Below are 12,937 nucleotides of genomic sequence, written 5' to 3' on the forward strand. Positions count from 1 at the left end.
GAGACTTCCTCGTTTGCTAGAACAGTTTTTAAAAGAAAGCCCAGATTTCTTCCCTGCCTAAGGAAGGAGTAGAGCCCTGAGGCTGTGTGCCCCGAGGAAGCTTACTCCTTTTTTTCTCAGAGAAGATTCTGAAATTCTCTCTTTCAAATGAGGATGAGAACATTTACCTAGATCCATTTTCGCCCACGTCTCTCTGAAAATTTACTTTAAGATTTGACATATGACCAATATCCAGAAACCTGTAATTACTCCATTTTTACCATCTTCAAACTAAAATTCTTCAGTGTTATTGGCAGATTGCTGTGGTTTCAGTAAATGTATCAGTATGAAGTTATCTTTTTAGAAAATTGTCTCCTACTTCAAATTGATTAGTGGTTACCTAAAAAAGAAACAATAAGAAAAGAAACAACCCAGCTAGTTACGTGTTGAGTTTGCTGAAGGGATTGCAAGATAAAATTGGGTTGAAAACAAGTATGGAAATGGGAATAACAGCAGGTTCTTCCAATGTTTTAAAAGTTAAACATTTATGAAGTTTCTTCCTTGCCTAGATTACTGGAGATAAGTTTGCTTTTGGTAAATTTTGTCAAATTTATAAATTATTAACAAATGATTACATGAGTAAATTAGGACAAGTGGCAGGCTGAGATTGTTTGGCAATTTCATGTTATTTAATTTTGAGTGTTTTATATACTTGGGCAGTTGAAAATGATGTGGAAAATGTAGCTTGGCTATATTTGGGGAAATTTGAGACAATTACGTCTTTTTTGAAAATTTTATTATCATTTTTACTGTAAAAGAGTTGATTTTTAAACATTTATATTTAAAAATTGGGCTGTTTTTCTTTTCGTTTTTAAAGTGAAGTATAGTTGACATATAATATTAGTTTCAGATGTACAACGTAGTGATTTGACATTTATACATTATGAATTAATCACCATAGGTCTGGTAACTATCTGTTATCATACAAAGTTATTGCAATATTATCGACTACATTCCCTGTGCTATACCTTACGTCCTGTGGCTTGCTTATTTTGTAAATGAAAGTTTGTACACTTTAATCCCTTTCATATATCTTCTCCCAACCCCAGCCATCAGTTTGTTCTGTCTATGAGTCTGTTTCTGTTTTGTTTGTTTTTTTAGGTTCCACATGTAAGTGAAGTCATATGATGTTTGTCTTTCTGTGTCTGATTTATTTTACTTAGCCTTATACCCTCTAGGTCCATTCAAGTTGTTGCCGATAGCAAGATTTCATTCTTTTTCATGGTTGAGAAATATTCCATGATATTTATCACATCTTCGTTATTTGTTCATCTGTTGATGGACACTTAGGTTGCTTCCATATCTTGGCTGTTGTAAATAATGCTGTGTGCAGTTAATATAGGCTACATGCATCTTTTTGAATTAGTGTTTTTGTTTTTCTTTGGATAAATACCCAGAAGTGGAATTGCAGATTATATAGTAGATCTATTTTTAATTTTTTGAGTAACCCCCATACTGTTTTCCATACTGGTTGCACCAGTTTATATTTCCCTCCAACAGTGCACAAAGTTTCCCTTTTCTCAATGATCTTGCCAGTACTTGTTATTACTTTTTTTTTTTTTTTTTTTTTTTTTTTTTTTGGTCTCTGTGGCACATGGAGGTTTCCAGGCTAGGGGTCGAATTAGAGCTACAGTTCCTGGCTTACACCACAGCTACAGCAACGCCAGATCCGAGTCACGTCTGCAACCTACCCCACAGCTCACTGCAATGCTGGATCCTTAACCCACTGAGTGAGGCCAGGGATCAAACCCACAACCTCATGGATACCAGTCGAATTCCTTACTGCTGAGCCATGATGCAAGCAAAAAAGTAAACAAGTAAATTTTTTTTTTTTTTTAGGGCCACATGGAGGTTCCCAGCCTAGGGGTCAAATCAGAGCTGCAGCTGCCAGCCTACACCACAGCCACAGCAACATGGGATCCGAGCCTCATCTGCGACCTACACCACAGCTCACGGCAACGCCAGATCCTTAACCCACTGAGGAAGGCCAGGGATCTAACCTGCAGCCTCATGAATAGTAGTCAGATTTGTTTCCGATGAGCCACAATGGGAATTCCGTGTTACTACCTTTTTAATGACAACCATAATAAATGATAGGTGTGAGGTGACCTACAAGCACTTTTGGAAGAGGAGAGAGAGAGTGTGTGTGTGTGCGTGCACTTTTAAGCCCTGGGATAAATAAATGTGTGCTATAATGACATAAGTGATAACTAATGAGTCTCTTGGCTTTTGCTACATCTAAAGCAAACCCCTGGTATTTAACAAAATAGATGCTACAAATGGATAGTGCTACTGTTTTTTTATTGTGGTAAATTTCAGAAATATTTGGAAGTAGAACTGTGTAAACATTGAACAGCTTCAGCAGATTTACTCCCCCTTTTCTTCCCCATGGATTATTTTGAATTACATATTTCCTCCACTTCAGGCTGTGTCTCTAAAAGATAATGACTCTTTAAAAAATACGTATGTAGTTGTAAATTTTAATGATGCATATGCCATAGTACTGTTACCACATAGTACTGTTACCACAAGGTGCCTCTTGAATCCTGTTGATTATTTCATAGCTTGGATCTCCAACTTTGTAATAATGGTCTTATATATTTCTCATAGGCAGGGTTCCTCTGTAGAAAGAAGTGCATTATTAAGACAGACTATTGCTGCCAGAATTAATGACTTTTACTTTCAGATTAAGTTTTTCAAAAAAGTAACATTACATAAGGTTCTTAATTTTAAAAATTATTTTTAAAATTCATTTTGTGTGAACATATGGAGAAACATTTTTTCCAAAGGGCATCCTTCCTTTTCTCATGCAGATTTTAAATTGTGGTTACAAGTGGCCAATTAAAAAAAAAAAAAAAAGGAGTTCCCTTCGTGGCGCAGTGGTTAACGAATCCGACTAGGAACCATGAGGTTGTGTGTTTGGTCCCTGCCCTTGCTCAGTGGGTTAAGGATCCGGCGTTGCCGTGAGCTGTGGTGTAGGTTGCAGACGTGACTCGGATCCCACATTGCTGTGGCTCTGGCATAGGCCGGTGGCTACGGCTCCAATTGGACCCCTAGCCTGGGAACCTCTATATGCCGCGCGAGTGGCCTTGGAAAAGGCAAAAAGACAAAACAAAACAAAACAAAAACAAACAAACAAAAAAGCTTATTATTTGTTTGGGGGGTTAATACAAATAAAAAGCTTGACCCTTTGAGACTCTTTGAAATTGAACATGTTAACCACAAAGCAAGGAACCAGAAGTGGAATCAGGTAAGAAGTATTCTGTGTCAGAATAGGTTATACCGGTTATTCTTTAATGTGATGTCTTGATTTCTTTTTTTTTCTCAACTCTACTTTCAGCTTTTACAATATTTACTTGTTTAAAAAAAAAAAAAAAAAAAAAGAGTTCCTGTTGTGGTACAGCAGAAATGAATCCGACTAGAAATCATGAGGTTGTGGGTTCAATCCTTGGCCTCACTCAGTGGGTTAAGGATCTGGTGTTGCTGTGAGCTGTGGTGTAGGTTGAAGACACGGCTTGGATCTGGCATTGCCATGGCATAGGCCAGCAGCTGTAGCTCTGATTGGACCCCTAGCCTGGGAACCTCCGTATGCCATGGGTTTGGCTCTAAAAAAAAGAAAAAAATTGTTTACTTTTTTGCTTGCCTTGGCTAAAACTGTAAGCTTGTTGAAGAGAGGACCTGTAACTCTTTTGTTCTCCACTGTATCCTTAGTACATAGAATAGTTTCTGCCATATATCATATGCTCAAGAAATATTTGCTGAATGAATGAATGGATTAATAGATGTGTTTAACACATCTAGCAACTACTTAAATTTCTACAGTAGAATAATTGGGGAGAAATAGGATTCTTATTTTTAAATTATCCCCAGTGGTTCCTCCACAGCTTGCATCTGTAGGGAATCTCTTAGATATGAATTCACGTGGGGAAGGGTAACAGCCATTTGCAGTTCGTTTTGGAGAGGCTTGAAATAGCATCCAAATCAGGAAAAAAAGCCAAAAGCAGACACCATGGTGAGAGTAAACTATGGGAGTGCCTTATCCTGTCTGGGAATAAAGCTCAACACTTAACCTGCCCCAGACAGAAGAGAGACTCTAAGAGTCTAAGACATTTAACTCAGCATACCACTTTCTTCTGGTAGAAATGTCTGGGAGGTATATTTCCATTTGTACTTTTGTGTCTGCAAGGCATGTTTCAACATAGCTTTTGTTTTAATTTATTTGAAATACCTCTAGTGTTCCTTATTCTGCTAGCACACATGAGGAAAAAATGTCTCATTGCAGTTTCAAAATTATCTACAGACTAGAAAAATACACATAAAAATGCTATTTTGGTGGTCTGTAGAGGAGTCAAAAATCTAACATTAAGGGGCTATATATTAGGGGTCAACTGAGTGCCTTTTTAACCAACTCAAACAGTTCTTCAAGGTCAGTTAGAATCACTGGGTGAAAGAGCCACATCGTTGTACTTGTCACCTTTTTAGCAAGGTAATATAAGCTAGGATTGTGAGTTTGCAGTATTGTGTATACAGCAGGGTTCTTAGAAACAGTGAAAAACAAGAAAGCCCCTATATTCTTTGATGAAGACGAGGAATCAGGAGAACTGGCATGTTTCCCTGTGTTGCTAGCAAAACAGGTTTTAGCTCAATTTACTAGTGTTTCCTGACAAAGTTCCTGGCTGTTAAAGGCAGGGTAAGTTTTTCTCTGGAGCACCAAAGGGGGGGGGGGTGCATGTTTCTTGAGACCACAGGGGCTAATCTGGAGTGAGAGAACTGCTCTAGTTCTATGCTAGGATTTAAATGTTTAGAATGTAGAGATCTAATAATTAGAAAAAGTCACTTCCACACTAGAAGTTGCTAAATTGTACTAAGCAGTAAATGGATCTTCTTTAGGTAAGTTCTTTATATTGTTGAGTTCCCTGGAGACAGGGAAGGACTGAAATGGATTGGCGTTCTACCCAACAGCCTTCTTGGGGGTAACTGGTTGGTTTTGTTGCAGCTTTATGTATTTATGTATTTTCCTTTTTGCGGCCTCATCTGTGGCACATGGAAGTTACTGGGCCAAGGATAGAATTGGAGCTGCAGCTGTGACGTATGCCACAGCTTAAGGCAATACATACCTTTAACCCTCTGTGCCACAATGGGAACTCTCTGTGTTGCAGCTTTAGATAATCATGTTAAATTAAGCTATGAGGGAGTTTCTTCTGTGGCTCAACAAGCTCAGTGATGTCCTGGGAGCACTGGGTCACAGGTTCAATCCCTGGCCTGGGAACTCCATATGCCATGGGGCGGCCAAAAATGAAAGAAAAAAAAAAAAAGCCATGAAGTATAACAGGATGCAAAATGTTAACAGCAAGTCTTACACCCTGCTAAGTGTGAATGGAAGTCTAAGAGGTGCAATGTGAGGCGGTATTAAGACACCTTTTCTGAAATTTGAAGAGGTAAGAAAGTAAGCTTCACCATCTGAATAACATATTTGCAGTAATAGAATTTAAAATAACTTGTGTATCTAGAAAACTGTCTTTGTTTTCATCATCTGTATCAAACCTGCTGTTAAATGTTGGTTCTCCAAATTTTACAAACGGTTTATTTCTCTATCCCAGTTAATGTAGTAGTCATTGATAACATTTCCCAGTGGTGCTCATACCACAGTCCTTGTAATTATCATTTATTTGGCTTTCCTGGGATACTGATGGCGATGCAGCAGCCTTCTTTGTTTCTTGGAGTAAAGAGGAAGAAGGCGTCTCTAGCAGTGAGGTCTGAGAGAGACACCCACCCTAAGCTTCCTATCATCCCTGAATACCCACTATATGAACACAAAACTGAGCGTTAAAAGGCTGGAAATAAGATGGTTAAATCAATGCAGTGACTTGTCTTATTTTTGTTAATTAAAACCCAATTTAGGAGTTGTGGTGCAGCACATTAGGGATCTGGCATTGTCACTGCAGCAGCTTGAATTCGATCCCTGGCCTGGGAACTTCCTCATGCCATGGGTATAGCCAAAACAACAACAACAACAACAAAACCAGTTTGCTAATATGTGTCTAAGCCCTTGGGTTTGTCAAGCCATGATTTAGAGCTTGGCCTTCCTCCTAGTTTCCTTTACCAAATTCTGAGCAATGCATTTTGCTGATTAGGCTCAGAGTTCCTGCCAGGCTGCATCCCTGCTCCTGGTTTCTTTTATATTTTCTCAAAATATTTTAAGTAGACATGCTTTGCCAAACAGTTTCTATCCTAATGGGAATCAGTTAAAATGGGAAAACATGGAGGTGTATCCACTGCTTGTTCTCTGCTCTCTTAACATCATTTATAATGTGTTCTATTCAACTACCTGAGTATTGGTTGGTGACTTCTGAGCCCACTGGAACAGACGTTCATAGGCATTTCCGTCATAACAGCCAAGTGCTGAATTTAAACACTGATCAGTGAAGTCAAAAGCATCAGTTAACAAGACAGCATCCTTTCTGAGGGGAAAAAAAAAACAAAAGTTTGTGACTATTTTAGATTGCTCTTAGGAATTTGATTAATCTGGATGGTGAATAACAAGACCTAATTAGAAACTGCATCATTATCTGCTTTTTGAACAACTTAGCTTTTTTTTTCCCTTAAGTTTTTAGTTTTGATCAGTTATATAGGCACAGTATAAAGAATCAAATAGTTCTTAAAGCCTTGTTCTTTAAAATCAGCATATCCCTGCCTCTCACCTCCACCCCCCCCCCCCCCCGCCACTACCAAGCCCAGAAGCAGTCAGCTTTGGCTGATATTTTTGGAATTTACCTCAATGTCTCTACATGTCGTGTTTGTGTTGCTACTTCATGATCAGTATGGCTGGGCATTATCTGTTGACTCTCTGTTACAAAAGATACGGATTTATTTTGGCACCCCTGTCCTCACCCATACCAATCATCCCCTGCCCCATCTCCCAACCTCTACTTCCGCTCCATAGCATTCCTATTTCCCAATATAGATTCAGCCAGACTGATGTTCAGTGTTTACGTTATTATGACTGTGTGGATGCTGTGTATTCGTAGGACTTTATGTATTCCATTGACAGCTGAGCTCTGTCCCCACCATATCTCTCCTGTTGTGGTGATCTCTCTGTAATACTCCCATCATAATTCTTAGTGATTTCACTGTCTTTGTGGATATTCCTCTAAAACCTAATTTCTTAGTTCCTTGAATCATCTCCATTGACCTTGTTCTACAGCCTCACTCTGTCACTGTCTGCCAAGATCACACACCAGGATTTATCACCCACATCTGCAATTTTACTGTAATTTCAGCCACGTTCCTTTCACTGTCTCCTATTTTTCTAGTTTGTTCCCACTACTCTTCTGACTTCTTTTATTCTTATTTTCCCTTTAAAGCAACAAAATTATTTTTTTAACCTGTTGAATGAAATATTTAAAAAATTGTCAACATGCTTCCCTTTTTTTTTTTTTTAGCAGAGGATATAAAACATAATATGTGATTGTTTACACTCTTTCCTAATCCTCCTTTCATAAAACACTTGAGGTGAATGGAGTACTGTACCTATTTTAATTCTTTTGGATGGCCTTTCATCGTTATTATGAGATGATTTTCCCGTAGGCTGCTGACAATTTTTTTACCCTACTGGCACCTACTACCTATTTAAAGTCCCTCACTTTTGTGGTCCCACTTCCTCATCCCTCTGAAATTCCATGGTCTGTTATATTCACTCTGAAATATATTCAACAGTTTTTCTCACTCTTTCATATTTATTTAGCAAAATCCCATCCCTCATTATCTGTAATGTTTTGCCGGCTTTTTTCCACACCTTTGTGACAATACATGGTTGGAAAAACCAATGCTGACTATTGTAGTAATGACTTCAGTGGGACCTTCTTGCCGCTTGGCAGTCATATTACATTGCTGTAATTCATGTACTCATGGACTCATTCATTCTCATAGATGATTATCCCCACACTGTCTCTTTGATCCTCAGATCTACACTCCCCATCTCCCCACCTCTCTTAGCGTAGATGACTTTGAGTCTTATTTCACTAATAAAATAGAAACGTTGAGATTTCTACAAGTTCCTACCCATGCACTTAAACACATAAAGCTTCCTTTCTTAGTACAAGGCAGCTGTCCAGGGTCCCAGCTGAGACTAGTCCCTCTTTGTCCACTCGATGCCCTCCGCCTTGCCTAATAGCATCCTCTACCACAGGCGGCCTGCCTTTTCCCTACAATGTCAAAATTCCCCTCTTGGGTGTTCCCAGCATGGCTCAAAGGTAGCAAACCTGACTAGGATCCGTGAGGATACGGGTTCAATGCCTGGCCTCCCTGAGTGAGTTAAGGATCCGGCATTGCTGCAAGCTGTGGTGTAGGTCATAGACACAGCTCGGATCCCCAAGTTGCGGTGGCTGTGGCGTAGGTTGGCAGCTGTAGCTCCGATTCGACCCCTAGCCTGGGAACTTCCATATGCCACATGTGTGGCCCTGAAAAGCAAAATAAATAAATAAATAAATAAATAAATTCTCCTCTCTGCTGGGTCATTTCTGTTCACATACAAGTGTGCTATCATTTCTCCCATCTAAAAACAATCATTTCACTCTATTTCCCTCTCCTTCATCTGCCCCTGTATTTGTGATGAAACTCCCTGGAAGTGTTATGTTTATTTATGCTTTCTATTTCCAGTTCTTCTCTACCTGTTCTCAACTAGGTTGTTGAGGTTTTCACTCCCACCACTCCACTGAAACACTTTTGTCAAGGTCAACACCTCATCTTTGGAGGCTCCCAAGACTTTGCACTTGGGCCTCTTCTCTTCATACACTCACCCCTCGTGAGATCATCCATCTCATGGTTTTAAATACCAACCATATGCCAATAACTTCTACATTTATCTCTCCAGTCTCACTTGTTTACTAGCATCTTACTTGATTATTGACGGGCTTTTCAAACTTGATGTATTCAAAACCAAACTCCTGATCGTCTAGACATTGTGTCCATCTTGCCCAAACCTGGCCTTCCTGTAGTCTCCCCCATTTATAGTAAATGACAGCTCTTTCGTGGCCCCAAATCTGAACTCCTCTCTGTCATATTCCTTATCTAATCTGTCAGCAAATCTTACTCTATCTTCCAAAATATATCCAAACTTTGACCACTTGTCACCACCTCCAGTGCTGTCACCCAGGTTCAGTCCATCATCATCTCTCACCTGGATTACTATAGCAGCCTCCTGACTGATTGCCCTGCTTTTCACTCTTGTCCCCCTTCCCAGTGAATTCTTAATATGGCAGCTGGAGTGATCCTTTAGAAATACACATCAGATCACCTCCAATTGTGTCTTATCCTAATGCTCAAAACTCTCCTTGTTCTCACACAAAGGAAAAGCCGAAGTCTTAAGTCTTTGCAGTGTCCTATATCCCTCCTTTGTCCTTCCCTTTATACCCCCAACTCTCTGACCTCTGCTCTCATTCCCACTTCAGTCGTGCCACTCCAGCTGCCGTGGCCTCTTTGCTGTTCTTTGGATGGACATGCCAAGGAGGCTCTGGCCTCCAACATGTGTACTTCTCCTTTGCCTGAAATGCATTTTTCCCAGCCAACCGCATGGCTCCCCTTACCTTGCTTCCTTCAGACCTTTCCTCAGATGTCACCCTCCCTGGGCAGCTTCTGTGACCTATTTGCACCTACAGTCTCATCCACCCCCCAGCATTCCTGGTTCCCCTTCCCTGCCATCTTTTCTTCATAGCATTCATTACCACTTTTCACACTATATATTTGACTTATCTTGTATGTGTCTGTCTCCTTTCCTCTCCTTTGTAAGCATCTGAGCCTTTCAGTCTAAAAATCACATCCTTCATTTGAGGAGTATTTTCTTGAATTATTAATGATTTGCTCCCTTGTGTTTTTTCTGTCTTCTCTTTCTAGACTTGTTCTTCAGAAGATGGACTGATCCTCTTATATTTTCATCTTCTCTCCTATTTTTGTCTTCTTGCCTTTTTGCTTTCTTTGAGATTTCTAAAGCTTTGTCTTCCAGTCCTTCAGTTGTTTTTCATTTTCACTATTATTAATTTCATAGAGCTGTTTTTGTTCTCTGAGTATTACTTTTAAAGATACGACATACTGTTTTGTAGTTGTGTTGTCTCTTTTTAACTCTTTGAAGATCTTACTGATCTTTTTAAAAACTTCTCTTCGCCGTGAAGATTCTCTTGTGTCCTTCACATTGCCTCAGTCTTGCTTGGTCTCTGCCTTTTATGTCACTGTCTTTCCTCAGGTGTCTGGTGATCCCGGAGTGACTGATCTTAGCTAAGAGTGGGCTCTAACTAACTGATCAGAAGTCTGGCTGTGCTTGTCAGTGTGGGGTTCACTATGAATTGGACAGGCCACTGAGGGACCCCAGTGTCCCCAGTATCTTTACTTCTCTCTCCTTTGGGCTGGTCAGATTCTTTGGAGAAGGTTCATGTTATCATTTTCCTGCATGACGCTAGCCTGGCTGCCAGTTTGCTGGGAGCCAATGGGAAAAGGGCCCTCTCCCAGCATTTGGCCTGTAAACATTTGTACAAGCCCCATTTTTTGTAGGGAAGCCTCATGTTCTGGATCTTCATCCAGCTATTCCTGATGTTCACTAGTCCACAGACCCCTGTTTACCCTTCTGTGATGGAGGAGTCAGGGAAAGTCTTAAAACTTCTTAGAGAGGAGGAGGGAATCTGGGAACTCAACTCCTGCTGAAATAGACTTCCAGCCCATCCTGTCATTGTTATCTGCGCTCCCCCTGAGGCACCTGGTACTGCAGTTCTTGAGGTTCTTTGGTGGCACTTGGTTGCTTCTTGGCTTTTCCTACTTCTGGTTTATGATTCAATTTATTCAGGTCTGCTAAGTCAATGTTTGTTCATCTACTCTCCAGATGATGTTTCCTCTCCTGTTCTCTTTGTGAATTTATGCCTTTAAAATTTTTTTTAAATCAATTTACTGCTGTTTTAGTAGAGTTTCAGGAGAGAACAAAAGTAAATGCATATGTTCAGTCTGCCATCTTTACCTGAGAGTCCCCCACCTGAGATTTTATGACCATTTGAACAACTGAAAACTGTTTTGGTCAGCTAATCACTGTAACAGAGAGCTGGTTCTTATTGTCACTTAGAATAGTGTGCCATCCTTCATTTATCATCTCAGAAATCTGATGGTGATACTGAGTAATTAAGGCAGGGAGCTATGACATAGACCTCTTAAAAGCATAGAGTCTGTTTTGTACCTAATTACCCTGCAGTAGTAGAAAGGTTACTTAAGAACCATAATGTGAGTCAATCAATTTGTGGATCTGATGCATGCATAAGTTTGTCTATTTGTGTCAGTACTGACTCTCTTGTCTGGAACTGTAAGTCTCTGGAGCAAAGGAAGCACTCAGCAGTGCTGTTGCAGATTTAATAAAAAAAATGCTTACAGGTATTAAGGTGATCTTTGGTGTTTCATTATCACTGCGGTCAGGGCTAGAACTGATTGTCTTCATGTGCTTTTAAGTGTCAAACGTTTCAGAATGTTAGATACACTTGGACTTGGACTTGAACTGTGCAGTATTCGATCATGCTATTTATGGTTCCTGCCTCTGGATTCTCTGTAGTAGGTAAAGTTTAATACCTGGGGCATAATTGTATCAAATAATTTTTTGATACTTTTTAATGATTTAATTGAACATACATTTACTGACTACCAATTATCTCTTATGTTCTTATCTGGAGGCCTATGTAACATACTGCATATTGTTAGAAATAAAAAGAACTTAGTCTAGTTTTTTTTTTAAACTGTTATAAATATTTTTTTAAAAATTCAAAAATGTTCCTTTTTATTCTCTTAATCTTGTTGATAATGTGGACTCTTGGAGGCTCTAGGGGAAATGTAAGGCACACATGTGTTATGCACTGCCTTCCCCTCAACACGCACGCACATACACACACCAGGCATCATACCTTCTCAAAAAAGATCTTGTTCTCAAGTTAGCTCATCTTCCATATTATGGACAATGAATAATTAGTATTGTTTTAATTTCTTTTTCTTTCAGTAGCTTGGCCATGTTGAGGCTTTGTTTTCTATGTTTTTAAAGTGATCCTTTAGTGACAGGAAGAAAGTGTTGTATTAATATGTCATGACCCTAAACTGCACTGCATTATGCTATATTAAAAACTATATTATCATCTTATAAATCAATATATGAATTACTAGGTTAAAAAAAATGTCTTCTCAGAAGTTCCTGTCTTGGTGCAGCGGAAATGAATCTGACTAGGAACCATGAGGTTGCCTGTTTGATCCCTGGCCTCACTCAGTAGATTAAGGATTCGGTGTTGCTGTGAGCTGTGGTGTAGGGCGGCAGCTACAGCTCTGATTCGACCCCTAGCCTGGGAACCTACATATGCCTAGGGTGCCACCCTAAAAAGACAAAAAAAAAAAAAAAGAAGTCTTGTAGCTGAGGGAGGATTTAAGTGGGTTTAGTCAACTTAAGCTCAATGCTTAAGCGCATTCAGCAAAGATAAGGATATACTTGAAATAAGCAGCAGCCAGCCTTCACTGTAATATACACTTAAGAGCACATGCTCTGGAGGCACACAGGTCCTAGATTGTGCCTAATACTTCCTCTGGCTAGTTGTAGGACCTTGATTTCCTCTCCAGTAAAATGGGGAGATTAATAGTACCCACTTGAGAAAGCTATCAGGATTACGGACATGGAGAACAGACTTGTGGTTGCTAAGGGGGAGGGCGAGGGAGTGGAATGGATTGTGAACTTGGGGTTAACAGATGCAAACTCTTGCCTTTGGAATGGATAAGCAATGCGATCCTGCTGTATAGCACTAGGAACTATACCTAGTCACTTATGATGGAGCATGATAATGTGAGAAAAAATAATGTATACATGTATGTGTGACTGGGTCACCTTGCTGAACAGTAG

General features: G+C 39.7%; 1 protein-coding gene across 13 annotated transcripts in view; it reads right to left on the reverse strand.

Moving 5' to 3' along the window:
• Positions 1–1,407: 1,407 nt before the first annotated feature.
• ACOX2 (acyl-CoA oxidase 2) overlaps positions 1,408–12,937 on the reverse strand; it is a 33,713-nt gene continuing 22,183 nt past the window's right edge. For 6 of the 13 annotated variants that reach the window (XR_014823410.1, XR_014823409.1, XR_002337599.2 and 3 more), the window contains 3 exons: positions 6,814–6,886; positions 6,368–6,500; positions 2,324–2,660 (listed from right to left, as the gene is read on the reverse strand). Coding sequence is in view for 5 of the 13 variants with exons in the window: in XM_084988765.1 (XP_084844891.1) it covers positions 2,598–2,660; positions 6,368–6,500 (196 nt within the window). In the remaining 8 variants the exon portion in view is untranslated. Of the gene's footprint in view, positions 1,900–2,323; positions 2,661–3,643; positions 6,501–6,813; positions 6,887–12,937 lie in introns of those variants that run through there. The other 7 variants (XR_014823411.1, XM_084988765.1, XM_013981816.3 and 4 more) reach the window with 2 other exon arrangements.

The sequence above is a fragment of the Sus scrofa genome, chromosome 13, assembly GCF_054392235.1.
Source record: "Sus scrofa isolate SSC_HxYL_T2T_F1_AM1 chromosome 13, Sscrofa_HxYL_maternal_Yorkshire_Landrace_v2.0, whole genome shotgun sequence".
NCBI classification, from domain to species: domain Eukaryota; kingdom Metazoa; phylum Chordata; class Mammalia; order Artiodactyla; family Suidae; genus Sus; species Sus scrofa.